This window comes from Myxocyprinus asiaticus, chromosome 19, assembly GCF_019703515.2.
Source record: "Myxocyprinus asiaticus isolate MX2 ecotype Aquarium Trade chromosome 19, UBuf_Myxa_2, whole genome shotgun sequence".
NCBI lineage: Eukaryota > Metazoa > Chordata > Actinopteri > Cypriniformes > Catostomidae > Myxocyprinus > Myxocyprinus asiaticus.
Window position 1 is genome coordinate 9806347 of NC_059362.1, and position 13923 is coordinate 9820269.

General features: G+C 41.5%; 1 protein-coding gene across 2 annotated transcripts in view; it reads right to left on the reverse strand.

Moving 5' to 3' along the window:
* The window catches only part of LOC127410310 (laminin subunit alpha-4-like), a 76142-nt gene extending 66707 nt beyond the window's left edge, over window positions 1-9435 (reverse strand). The window contains exon 1 of one of the 2 annotated variants that reach the window (XM_051645507.1): window positions 9172-9435. In XM_051645507.1, coding sequence (XP_051501467.1) covers window positions 9172-9267 — 96 coding nt within the window. In that variant the 5' untranslated portion in view covers window positions 9268-9435. The remainder of the gene's footprint in view (window positions 1-9171) is intronic. The other variant, XM_051645506.1, reaches the window with a different exon arrangement.
* Between the last annotated feature and the right edge of the window lie 4488 nt (window positions 9436-13923).

Here is a 13923-nt window from a genome sequence, read left to right on the forward strand (position 1 = left end):
AACAACTTCAGGTTGTTCAGCACTGACTGCGTGCACTCGCTCGTGAGGTGTGCCATCATAGAGACTGAGTCTAACTCCAACCCGAGAAAAGAGATGCTCTATACCGGGGAGAGCTGCTCTTTACCCAGTTGACCCGAAGCCCCAACCGGCTGAGGTGCCTGAGCACCAGGTCCCTGTGCGCACACAAGTCTCAAGAGTGAGCTAGAGACAGCCAGTCATCGAGACAGTTGAGGATGCAGATGCCCTCTTCCATTAGCGGGGCAAGGGCTGCCTCTGCGACTTCCGTGAAGACGCGAGGCGACAGGAACCGACCAAAGGGGAGGACCTTGTACTGGTGCGCCTGGCCCTCGAAGGCAAACCAAAGAAAGGGCCTGTGCCGAGGAGAAACCGAGACGTTGAAGTACACATCCTTCAGGTCTACCGCCGCAAACCAATCCTGATGCCGGACGCTCGCTAAAATGCGTTTCCGCATCAGCATCTTGAACGGGAGTCTGTGCAAGGCCTGGTTCAGAACTCACAGATCCGGGATTGGCCGCAAGCCACCACTCAACTCACCTGTCTCAGGGGCGGCTCCTCGGGTTCTTGGCAACGGGCTGTGAGACGGGGGTGTTTGCTTCTTGCGGGTGTCGTCGCCGCAGATGGGGTGTGGGATCTTGATCTGTGCCGGGGCAGGGTATGCTGAATAGCCTCCATCTGCTTCTTAACCGCCGAGAACTGCTGGGCAAAGTCCTCGACGGTGTCACCGAATAGGCCGACCTGGGAGATGGGGGCGTCAAGAAACCATACCTTGTCAGCCTCCCTCATCTCGACCAAGTTGAGCCATAGGTGCCGCTCCTGGACCACCAGGGTGGACATTGCCAGCCCGAGAGTCCACACCGTGACCTTCGTCGCATATGGCTTCGTGAGCACCGTATGAGATCGCGAACTCGCCCTGAGACAAGCCGGCAGTCTCATCCCAGAACTCAACCGGAGCAAACGAGTGCACTGGGGAATGGGAGGTCCATGGGGATTTACCCGGTGGAGCGGCTCTCACTGGGGTCTCCAAATCGCCCCCAGTGCTAAACGACGTGACCTCAAACCCGTAGATAGAAGGACTGAGGCGGGGAGCTGCAGGGGTGGCTTTCCCTCTAACGAAGGATAGGCATGGGCAGCGCCCAAGCACGTAAGACAGTGATTGTGGCCATCATAAGCGGAGAGGAATAAACACAGACGGAATGGCATCTTTAAAAAGACACTCTCTGTCAGTGCCACTCTTTTAGTAGGGAAAATATACTCTTATCGCAAGAATATATACTCTTTTAGACTGTCGAAGCACCCAGGGGTGTTCTCTGCACTCCACTGGTGCACGAGGGGGAGAAGCCGCTGTAATGCGCCATAAATCCAACAGTTTTTTAGAGATGAATGGAACGGCAGAGGATTCAGCTCACTGAACACAACCGCTCGGCTCTGAAGAAAAAATCTGAATGAGTGGTTGCAAGCCAGCTCCTTTTTTATGTCCGGGGGAGTGGCATGCAAATTCCACTCGCCAATTCCCATTGGCCTTTTCTCAATGATCAGAGGTGTTTGGGGCTCCCAAGAGCGACCCCTAGTGTCACTACATCGACACAATGTCGAGTGAGTGACAGATAGGGAACCTGTCCTTTTGTACAAAATGAGTTACAGTTAATGTCACAAATATGCTTATTTGATTACTGATTATAAAAAGTGTGGAATCTTAAATATTTCTAATTATGTCATACATTTTTTAAAATCACACAGAGCTCGGTAATGGAAATCTGAAGGATTAATAGTGGTGTTTTCCTTGTTACATGACTTGTTCTGTGAGCAAAAAGAAAAAATGAAACACTGAATGTAGGCTGTCATCCGCGCAGCCTGACCAAAGCAAAGTGAGCATTTACTCGCGTGATTAACCGAAAGAGAAGCGCTACCAGCTCGTGATTTGCGAATGGCTTGCACGCACAGCGCGAGTCTCATTACACTTTAATAGTGTTTAGCTTCGCATTCAGCTGATGAAAACACGCTGCATAATCATGAGGACAGATTACATCAAGATGTAGATTGGAATGCAGGTGTGGAATTTATATAAATAAAATAGTCCACACCTCTCTCGCCGTTGCTGGTGTGCCAGGGATTACCCCTCCGCGTGCCGTGCCATAGGTTGCCGACCTCTGGTGTAAAGCAATTCAAAGATATAGCATTTGCTTGGGCACTTTATTCCATCACATCATAAAATGTGCGTTGAGTGCCCTCTTGTGCGCAGTCTGTGTATGTGCGCTCTGGGTCTGTTTACCACACGTGGGACACAGGGTTGTCCAAATATGGAATCTAAGGGCGTTTTCACACCTGGCTCATTTGGAGCGTTTGTTTGGAACCTGGTGCATTTTCTCCCTTGGTTTGGTTCGTTTAGGCACCAAAACAAGGTGGTCTCGGACCAATTGCAAACGAACTCTGGAGCGGTTCACTTGTGGTGAGAACACAAACTGACCCAATGGACCAACGAACCAAACAATATCTCTATAAAAACCATGAACATAACTAAGGGATCTTTGGAGAAGACATCTGTAGATCAGCACTTCTCTGAAATTAATCATCAAAATGTGGATACAACCTTTTGGCAACTATATTAGATATAATTGTATGTTTAAAACAGGAGCTGTTTTATACTGTAATTCCTAAGGTAATTTTAGCATGATCGTTTCTCTCTTTTGGATAGCGGCAGAACACAGATAGGACGGCGTAAGCAATTTTTTGACAAATAAAAAACATTTTAATGTGGCTTTACTCTGCTGTTTGTGTGTGTGTGTGTGTGTATGTGTGAGAGAGGGAGAGATCTGTGAGAACAGGCACGTTTCAATGGAGAAATAATGTGAAAGCATCTAATGACGGATAAAAATATCCATGATGGAAACTTTACAATTCTTATCCAGCCGAGTGACAGATAATTTGTATTTGGAGCACAACCTCTAACTGGCGACGCTTGAAAATTATCTAAAATTTGTAATGGTTGACACATTTTTTACAGGCATATAATTTTAACAGGTATGTCAATGGATGAGCTTAATCCTGGGACAGAGATCAAACATAGTGACCAATAAGGGGACAGCTTGCTCACATGTGACTTTTGTTGACATAGTTTTGGTCCGTTTTGAAATTATGACTTGTGAAAGCAAACTGAACCAAGAAGAAAATCCAACATTGTAACAATTTAGTCCCTGTTTCGGAACAAAGCAAATGGTCTACAGGTCTGAAAATGCCCTAACACCCTCTAGACAGCCAATGAGGACGATCTGACACATTTATGATGTAAAGGATCGTGTTTCAGTGAATCATCCCAGAGAAACCGTCGTCATAGAGACGCCATTAGCCACCATTGCTTGTTATGACACTCTTTGAGGAATATTTCGTTCGTCCCACCCAAGGGGAGGACACCGCGGAGACCACACCATGCCCGGAGGTGGGGCATTTGAGTGGAAATACGTCACATGGTCTTACCGAGTCTTTTTGGAATGCTTCATCGCGATGCAAAAGCAGTCTCAAGTGATGAAACACTTTCTACCAAATAGAAGTAGCACTTCCCCTTTTCTGGCACGCTCCCGATCTAATTCCGGTCAGCACCCGGCAAAGAATCCATCTCTCGTTGCCCCAGTGCAGCTGAAAGCTACTTCTGAGCCATCTGTGAAGACACACAAACTGTGGCCCAAGCATAAGCACCCGCCGTCTCAGCGCGAACACCGTGCTGATGGAAAAACACTTAACAGCAGCAGAAACACTCCTGACATGCCCAGCCCCGTGAAGAGTTGCCCAGAGCTTGCCATTATTCATGGCCCAGAGCTGAATAAGGCTTGATTCAAGGCACACACTGTTTCTCCCCTATTCCCCAATACTGTTCATTGGGAACGGGACATTGTTCAAAATGTTGCTTGTGTGTATTGCTCAAAGAATGTTATCACAAAAGAGAAAAAAGCAGCCATTGTACAAACATGGGATGCTCACACATTCTCAGAAAAATGTCCATTTCCTCTTCACGCATCATACATTCCATACATTATGCTTAACCGCTTCCCAGTGGTGAGCGGCACTCTATCTACTATAGCAAGTGAATTGACAAACCCACTGTCCCGCTGCACAAATGCGTAGTGAGACCTCACGGGCATGTCAGATTGGGTGATAAAAACAATTGTGCACGGTTATTTGAATCAATTCGTACGCTGGCCACCTCACTTCACCAGCGTTTTGCAGTCTGTGGTCAACCACAGGATTGCCCTCGCTTATGAATCACAGGGCACAAATTGCCATATTGGTGTCAAAGCATATTCAGCCAGAGGCATATCCTCCTCATGGGCGTGGACAAACAGTGTGTCCTTACAGGACATATGTTTGGCAGCAGGATGGTCCTCTCAAAACATGTTTGTGAGATTTTATAACCTGGACATGGCATCCGTCTCCTCACAAGTCTTCTCTTTATAGAGCGCTTCTTGCATTCAAGCTGGTGAGCTGTTATAGAATTTTTTCACATAGGGAGCACTTGCGGAGTGACATCTATATAGAACTTTTTGTTATATGCTGTTGAACTGCTCTTTAAAAGTCAAAAGCACTCCCATGAGAAATAAAACCTACTTTAACAACCATGTTGTGAGAGGGTTAATAATCCATACTGTGTATAGCTATATGGTTCATATAGATCCCAGACTACATTAATTCCCATCTGACGTCCGCCACGTGGGACTATTCATATACACTTAAATATGACTTAAGTCATCAGCCTGTGGCTTGAACCTCCTATATATATATATATATATATATATATATATATATATATATATATATATATATATATATATATATATATATTAGTGTTATAACTCTGTGAGTGTGATGTCACGTAGTGCAGCATGATGGGATATCGTTCCCTATAGTGCTTAAGGCAATGTTGAGTGAATTGTATCGAAAGGGAATGTCTCCAGTTACACATGTAACCTCGGTTCCCTGAGATGAAGGGAATGAGACATTGCGAAAGCTGGCCACACTATTACTTCAGTTTCATAATATGATCCATTATATGAAGGTATATAAAAGTACAATGATTTAAATTGTTTAGTATCCCCAGATAATAAACCACATGTTTTAAAAGAAAATGCCCTCAGAAATCTCTGCTGTACTATTGAGTGGCATGGCAGCAGTGAGAACTATTTAATTCAATCGTCTCCCACTACAAGGCAGAACAAAGGCAACCTTCACACACACTCTCACTGCATCACTTCTGAACTGTGTAGAATGCACTACAACTTGAAATGGAGAAAATGAGCAATCTGTTATTTGAATTGTTTCCTGAACATAGGATGGGCTGCTTTAGAGATTTAAAGATGTTTAACATGAGTCAATAAGCTACAATATTTCTGAGGATGCATCCAGAAAAATAAAGGCAGAAGTCAGTGCAATCCTCTAGGGTAATTGGTTAGCTTTACCAGAATGCTGTGTGTTTATTCTGCTAAACTGCTGTCCTGAGAACATGCCCACAGGGACTCTCAGAGCAAAGGATCGTGGGAAGCTGGAGCAGATTCCTTATTTGAGTAATTGCTAAACAGTGTGAGAAACCAAACCTCAGCCTTAAGTGTGTGTTTGCATTTGAGATTTGATATTTGAGTCATGATTCATGATGTTTAAGTTGTTAGGACATTGATTCTTTAGTACCAGGACAAAACAGGCTTCTGATTTTTTATGTATTTATATATTTTTAATGTATCATCTAAAGCTAAGTTTATGTATCAAGGATTTATTTAGGATTAATCTGTTAACACCACCCCACTAAATTGGACATACTCAATATAAATGGTTGTAGTTCATCAATTCCGTGTATTTCAGACATAATTGTGGTCTGTTTTAACTGAAGACACTTGTGTGTTTGTTGCCCAGATGTCAGAAGTTTCCAATAAATTTGAGCTTTTCAAACTATTTTTCATTATGACTTTAATAAATTCTGGCAATTTAATAATAAATAGTTAGACAAATAGGTACAGTAATTGTGGTCTGTTTTGACACAGGTATACACCTATTTTGGGGGTTATATCAATGCAATTAAACTTCTTAAATGCCCTCTCTGCTGTACTATTTAATGGCTTGACAGCAATGTAGTGAAGTTTTTAATTCAGTCATCTCCCACTGCAAGGCAGAACAAGTCCGACCTTCACACACCATCACACACTCTCACTGTCTTAACTGTGCAGAACACATTACAACTTGAAACAGAGTAAATATCTGAGCAATCTCTACTCCAATTACTCATTTTCTTCTCTTCAGAACATAAGAGGGGTTTATTACAGTAATAAGTTTTAGTATCTGTTCATTTTACAATTCCATTAACTCCTTTAAAGAAGAAACTGAAACAAAGAATTGATTGTTAACAAATGTGATTATAATCTAAGGAATTAGGATAGATTGTGCATAGAATAATGAATTGAACACGCATTTCATTTTGTCACATGCAAATAACTTAAGGCTTGTAGCTGTTCAGTAGAAACTTCCAGATGTAGCTACAGTAAAATGTAGGGTTTTCTTTTGTCTTTCCCAGACAATGTATATTGGTTATCATGTAGCTAAGCTAACAAATGCATAGTCTCAGCCTCAGACTGCCCATCCACAGACCGTTAAAAGACTGTCTAATTCATATTGCACACACAAATAGCAAGCACTTGTCAAAATCACAAGCCTTGATCTGATTGGCTTGCCTTACACAACTTTCAGGAATTGGAGTGCACAGGTTTAAGTCTGGACCAAACTTTATACCGATAGTCAAAAGCCTGACTACAAAACAACATTCTTTTGCATTTGTTACAGTCCAATTTAGAATGGTTGTAAACGTAGCAGATATAGTGATTCAAGCTGAACTTTTTCCGAAGTGTCATAAGTCCTGAGCTGGAACCATATGGGTCAATATAAACACATTTCAGGCCTTTCAGAGATACCCTTGTGAATGACAACAACCATTTCCTCCTCGCCTGTAACCGATCACTCTCCTTCTCTCTCTCACACAGTTTACATTGCTTCAGTGAAACAATTAATTTGATGAGTTACTTACATTTCCCTTTTGAGATAGAGAGGGCAAAAACACACAAGTGTTCATTTTAACATGTCAGACACCAACTTATCCGTGCAGATCAGCTTAGGAGAATAACATCATTACTGAATTTTAGACTGTCTGACTACATTCACATGAGAGTCTCTTGTATAGTATAATCAAACTAAACTCCTTTTTGGCCTTAATACTCCTTTCATTAGAACTGAAGAGCTTAAAGGTGCACTCAGTACGTTTTTGTTTATATGGTCTTGGACTTACACTGATACCAAGCGGCTTGGATGCAGCATCATTCAAATGCAAGCGATTTTTAGATACTGATGCCATTGCAGAAAATCATTATTCACTTTCAGTCATAATACATTTAATCCACAAGTGAAAGTGTTCAGTAACAGAGTGGTTACTGAGATTAAGGGAGTAGTATTTGGCTAGTGATGTGATCTTAACATGGAACCCAAAAATAATCAGTTTTCAAACAGATTCCAGAAAACTCCCATCTTACATTGGTTGTACCAACATATAGTCTTGCCCTAAACTCATGGCATTGATTGAGCCAATGTTGCTGTAAGGAGTTGGACGGGCTCAAAACAAGGAATGTTCAACAGCACCAGAGTGACACAGTGTTACACTTTTAGTGAAAAATCAATCACAAATTACTTACTTATAGTTTGCATATCAAGCTGGGATACAAGAAAGAAAGGGAAAATTACACATATTGGTTTTAAAATGCTGTGTAGTTTGGAACAGGTCTTGTATCTCTTCTGATCCACAGCAAATGCATCGGTAAAGATATAAGTGTTCCCACTCTCATAGCTTCCCACTAGAGCATTACATCCCCCCACCAGATGGCCTCCATTCACCTCCACTGGAGGTTCTGGTGGGGAGTGACATTGCCCTTAGACTCTCAGGATCTAGACGATCAACAGCTGCTGGGGGGAGCAATTTTCCAGACCATGACACACACACTTACAAATATGCATAAATCCCTCTCTCCATATAGAACTTTTTGCAGCTTGTTTTCATGGCATATTAAACCCTGAACTTTAATGCAACATTATATTAATCTCAACAAGTCGACACCCAAACAGACAAGAACAACTTATGCTCTTGACGAATCTTGTGTCCACAGTAGCAACAGGAAAGATTCATAGCTCAAAGATTGCTCTCTCACAGCTCAGAAGACTTGACAGAGTTCTGACTTATGTTTCATTCATTGCTGAACACTATTATAGATGCTTTTCCTGAAATTCCTTTGGAGGAATAAAAATAGACACAAATGAGGTGCTGGACCCATATTATATTAGGTGGCCTTCACTACGATGTACTTAACCATTTGATACAATATACTTATGTACGTACTTGTTGATGCATTGTAATTACATTTAAAGTACTTGCATTTAATTACATTTGTAGTTATACTGTAAACTTTACCCCTAACCCAACCCTTCCTCCAAAACCTAACTCTAACCCCTAATCCTAACCTAAACCTATCTGTAATTCAACTTCAGTAGCAATAAATGTGGGAATTTTGCTGAAAAACTTGTAGTTACACAGTAAATACATTGTATGTATTGAATGTTAGTACATAGTAGTTAAGGCCACCTAATATAAAGTGTGACCAAAGTGCTTGTCCACATACAGTAAGAGTATAGAGAGAATTTGATGAGACATGGTTGACTTTGGTATCTTGACAAATCTGTGCACCACTTGAGACATTGTCGAGATATCCTTTGAAGCAGGAGAATTCTAGTCTTCATTTGCTCTCCATTTAATCTGGGATAAACAATTGAGGTATTAAAAAGATCTCAGTTGTGGTCTTTCTTTCATATGGGAGAAGACCTGGCACACTTGCAACTTGGAAACAGTGTAATAGAGTGTGAACGCAGAGCCAAAAAGTGTGCAGTATAATTTAAATATTCCAGAACTTGCTCTGAAATCTAAATCATATGTGCGCATACCAGCACTAGACCCACAGCATGCACTTTAATACTTTATAATACATAACCTTAGTTCTGGGCCCATTCTGAGACCTTTGTTATATAACAATTATTCAAATGAGCAAATGTTTCTCTTTTCTCAGCTATAAAGAGAAAACTTACCCTGTAGACTGAGTTAAACTGTTGTGAGTAAGCTGCAAGTATAAGCGCTGACAGGATGCCGAGAATACAGACCGATCGCAGCAGCAGAGAGGCCATGATTCCACCCACAGTGAGTTTGGGAGCCCTGGCAATGTGTGTGATTTTGTTCCCTGCTGTTGAGTTCTCCCTCTGTCTTTACGCGTACTCCTCCCCTGGAGACTTTTTCTTCTTCTCACTCCAACCTCTCTAGGCTACACTGCACTCAACTACTCTCCTGTGCTCTCACTTGCACCAGCCCTGCCCAGCTCTGAGTCCTGTAAAACAAAATCTTTGGACTTCCTCTCTCACACACCCCTGGCCCCCCTCTCCCTCACACAGCCACACACACACACTTCCCTCACAATATCTTCACTAGATATCACATGCGGCTGATAAAAAGTTAGTGTGAGGAATCCAAACTAAGAAAGAATAATAAAGAAGTCTTGTGTTTTCTAGTGTAATGTTGGTGTTTTGGCCCTAAATGACTTTAATTTGACTTTAACCCCCCCCCTGCTATGGCTGTCTCTTAACCTCTTGTACCCTGTGGAAACACCATCTCTGCTGTCCTCCTGCAACACACACATACATTCAGACACGTGACAGCTTGTCCATATATCAATGTACACACAACAGGGTCAGTCTTATGTGTTGGTTGCTCTTTGCTGCATAGTCACAAATTGGAGTAAAACAGCAATTAATAGGAGTTAATAGGAGTTTGTACTCTCCCATGAGGTTTTAAAGAGAGAGTTAACCCAAAAATATACATTTTCTTAGTATTTACTCACCCTCATGTCATTCCAAACCCTTTTTCTCTTACTTCCACTGAAGCTTGTGTCTAGCCCCTGTTCCCATCCAGAATTAAAAAATGGTGCATCATGTTTGGTTACTACACTCAATAGAACCAGATGCTGTCCACAAAGCTTAAGTTGTATTGAGCCAAGAATATTCCTTTAATTATGTGTATACAACATAGACTTTCTTTCCATTACAATCTATTTATAGACTCTGTAAGGGCTGACGTCAGTGTACATCTGTAAGAGGGTCATGGGAGTTAAGTATTTGGATGTGTGTGTAGTTCAGGTTTTGCTTACATTGTGGGGACCAAATATCATCTACATTATGGGAACCTTTATAATGAATATTTAAAATTGCAGGAAGGTTTGTGTGAGGTTCAGGTTTAGGGAATAGAGCAAATATTAGATAATTATCAAAAAATGATAGAAGTCAGTGGTCCTTACCATGATATACCCAATTATGCTATCAGTGTTATAACTGGTTGCGTTATGCTCGTCTAGCTATGTGTAAATGTGTATTTGTGTGTTCACAGCCTATATGAATTATGTACACCTCAGATGACCAATAAACAGCGCTGCACATTCCTGTGATAATAAATGGCACTTCCTGTTTCAGCCAATCATGCTCTGAAAATTATACACTGAATTGAAATAGATACTAGACTCACAGAGCCAGACTTTTGACTATGGCCACAAGGTCTGGTCCACTCTTCAGTGTATTCTGGCCAAGAACCACCCACTTGGACAGGAAGAAACCATCTGATTGACGTTTAAAGCGACCAACCACATTTTTTTTTGTTTTTACATGCACAATAATATTCAAATGCTTAAAAATCCAGTTATTATCCATTCCTTTAAAGCATCCAAGCCTCATACCTTGTAAACCTTACTTAGATTCCCAGCTAGAAAAACCATGAAGCCCAAAGTATGTTTTGGTCAGGCGTGAATGCTGAGCATCTGCGTACAGGATGCGTGATGCAAATTTCATCATCAGCAGAGTGCACGAGCACTGAACATGAGCCCTCTCGCAGTTTTTCTAACCGTGCGTCTTTGAACGTTCAGAATGCGCATGCCCATGGAATTATTTGCACTAATTAGTGGGTCCACAAGGTGGCAACACTCACCGCTGAGCCATTGCTGTCACAAAGAAGCGCTAAAAGAAGATGTTATTGCCAGTAAACAACAGGAGATTAATGTGGAAAAACAACAGTGGATGTGCACGTCAAGAACACGTGTGTGAGGAGGTCAGGAGATGCCTGCATTTGTATAACGAGTTTGAAGGAATATAAAAGACATCTTTATGGGTCTAAACTTAAAAAGTTAAACACTTGAAGTATGATGACATGATGGAATTTATTCCCATCCTGCGTGCTAAATTCTGTGTCTGCCTGTAATCAACTGTTCATGTGGCTGCAAGTGAAATGGGAACCACTAGCAGCTACAGGTAGTCCAGGCTACACTAAAATATGTTTAGACACTTAAGTTAACTTAACTACATACAGTTTCGAAATGCATACATATTGTTGCACATTTCTTATAAAAAGGTGCTTACTAGGAGATAACAATTGTTGACGTGAAGGTGTCCTGTGGTGTCTGGCTCCAAGACATTACAGGACTTGAAGCAGATCCTTCAAGTCCTGTAAGTTGCAAGGTGGAGTCACCATGGATCGGACTTGTTGGTCCAGCGCATCACACAGATGCTCAATCGGATTGAGATCTGGGGAAATTGGAGGCCAGAGCAACACCTTGAACTCTCCATCATGTTCTTTTAACCATTCACGAACAATGTGTGAAGTGTGGCAGGGTGCAATATCCTGCTGAAAGAGGCCACTGCCATCAGGGAATACCATTGCCATGAAGGGGTGTACCTGGTCTGCAACAATGTTTAGGTAGGTGGCACATGTCAAATTGACGTCCACATGAATGGTCAGACTTATGGTTTCCCAGCAGAACATTGCCCAGAGCATCACACTCCCTCCACTAGCTTGATGTCTTCCCACAGTGCATCCTTGTGCCATCACTTCCCCGGTAAATGGTGCAAACATACATGGGCATCCACATGATGTAAATGAAAATGGGACTCATTGGGATACATTTTCTGGTCCGATGAGTGGACCTTGGAGCATTCTTCCAATTCTCCAAGGTCCAGTTCCAATGCTTGCATGCCCATTGTAGGTGCTTTTGACAGTGGACAGGGGTCATAATGGGAACTCTGACCGGTCTGCGGCTACGCAGCAGGATGCAATGCACTGTGTGTTGTGACCCATTCCTCCCATAACCATCATTAAAATATTCTATGAATTGTACCACAGTAGACCTTCTATCGGTTCAGACCAGATGGGATTGCCTTCGTTGCCCTCGCGCATCGATGAGCCTTGGGCGCCCAACACCCTGTCGCTGGTTTGTCCCTCCTGGACCACTGTCAGCAGGTACTCACCATTGCTGACCGGGAGCACTCCACAAGCCTTGCCTTTTCAGAGATGCTATGACCTAGTCATCTGGCCACAAAAATTGCACCCTTGTCAAAGTTGCTCAGGACTTTTCACCTGCATTCAACATGATACTAAAAGAACTGATTGTTCGCTTACCATCTAATCCACCCAGGCCCTGACATGTGGCTTTGTTATGAGATGATCAACATTATTCACATCACCTGTGAGTGGTCAAAAACGTTTTGGCTCATTGGTGTATATTTGAATATTTTGCAATAAACTTTTTGAAGGTTTTGAAAAAAGGTTTTGTTTCTATACCTATAAGTAGTTTAAATCAAAAGTGTTAAATTTTTCCATCGTTTTTAACTTGATTACGTCATTCGAAATGCTTCATGGGATTGCAGTTCTTTCCCTCATGAAAGACGTTAAGTACACAGTCTTGTACCTTTTTGTCAGATTTTCAAATCCTTTTTTTTTTTTTCATCAAATCAAAATTTGTGTCAATGTAGTGATTTTCCTCAGAGCTGGCACTTAGTTCATGGCTTTGAACTGTTTTATGAAGGATTTGAAAATATTATAATAATGAGAATAATACTACTGGAGCCAAGACGGCGGGCACTGTTGCGTTCTATAAAAGTCACATCTGATTAAAATTACGTTGTTGAGAGAGATAGAAAAAAAAAAAACATACACAGATAAGTTGCATTCGTGTATAAGGGTGCCTTCACAATGGAGAAATATTATTTTTGCCCACAGAATTGTGTAGTTATGGCATCTACCTGCAGGAGATAACTGCCCATGCTAACCAGGCAAACCCTGATCCCTTGTCTAGTCACACAAAGAGAACTTCCCGTCTGTAATTATTTAAAACATATTCCATTCATAGATCTATGAGTTTGTTTCCTTGCTGTTTAGGGCACCTGAAACAACAGGAAACTGATTCATGAATCTGCAGCTGGAGGGGATCTTCACAGCTAAAAATACTGATGTCTGCAGGTTAGAAAAAACACAAACACGCATGTCTGCTTAGCAATCTCTAACTATCTTGAGGAGCGAATATGTCCTCAAAGTATGGCTAGGTAAGAAACGCGTGTATACACAAAAATATTCTTCAAACGTTAACAAAAGTGTTCTCTCTATCACTCCAACAACACACTGTAGACAATATTTAATTATTTAATAGTAATCCTATATCACTAAAATTGTATTTATTTTATTTTATTTTATTTTTTGCTCATATGCAACATGTCTATGAGATGTTTCCTATTGGATGTCAATAAGACATTCATCTGATGTCTTTGAGATTTTTATGATTTCAAAAATGTGTAAATCTGATCTTTTTTAAGGTGTCAAGCAGATGTTAATTAGAATGTGATGCTTTCCAGTCGAAAAGATCTAAAACAAACATCTCGGAGATGTACATGTGCTATCTGGGTAATGTTTTTGACATTTGAACAATTCAAGTTTAAACTTTAAGCTCGTTTAAACTAGCAATTTTGGCATCTAGA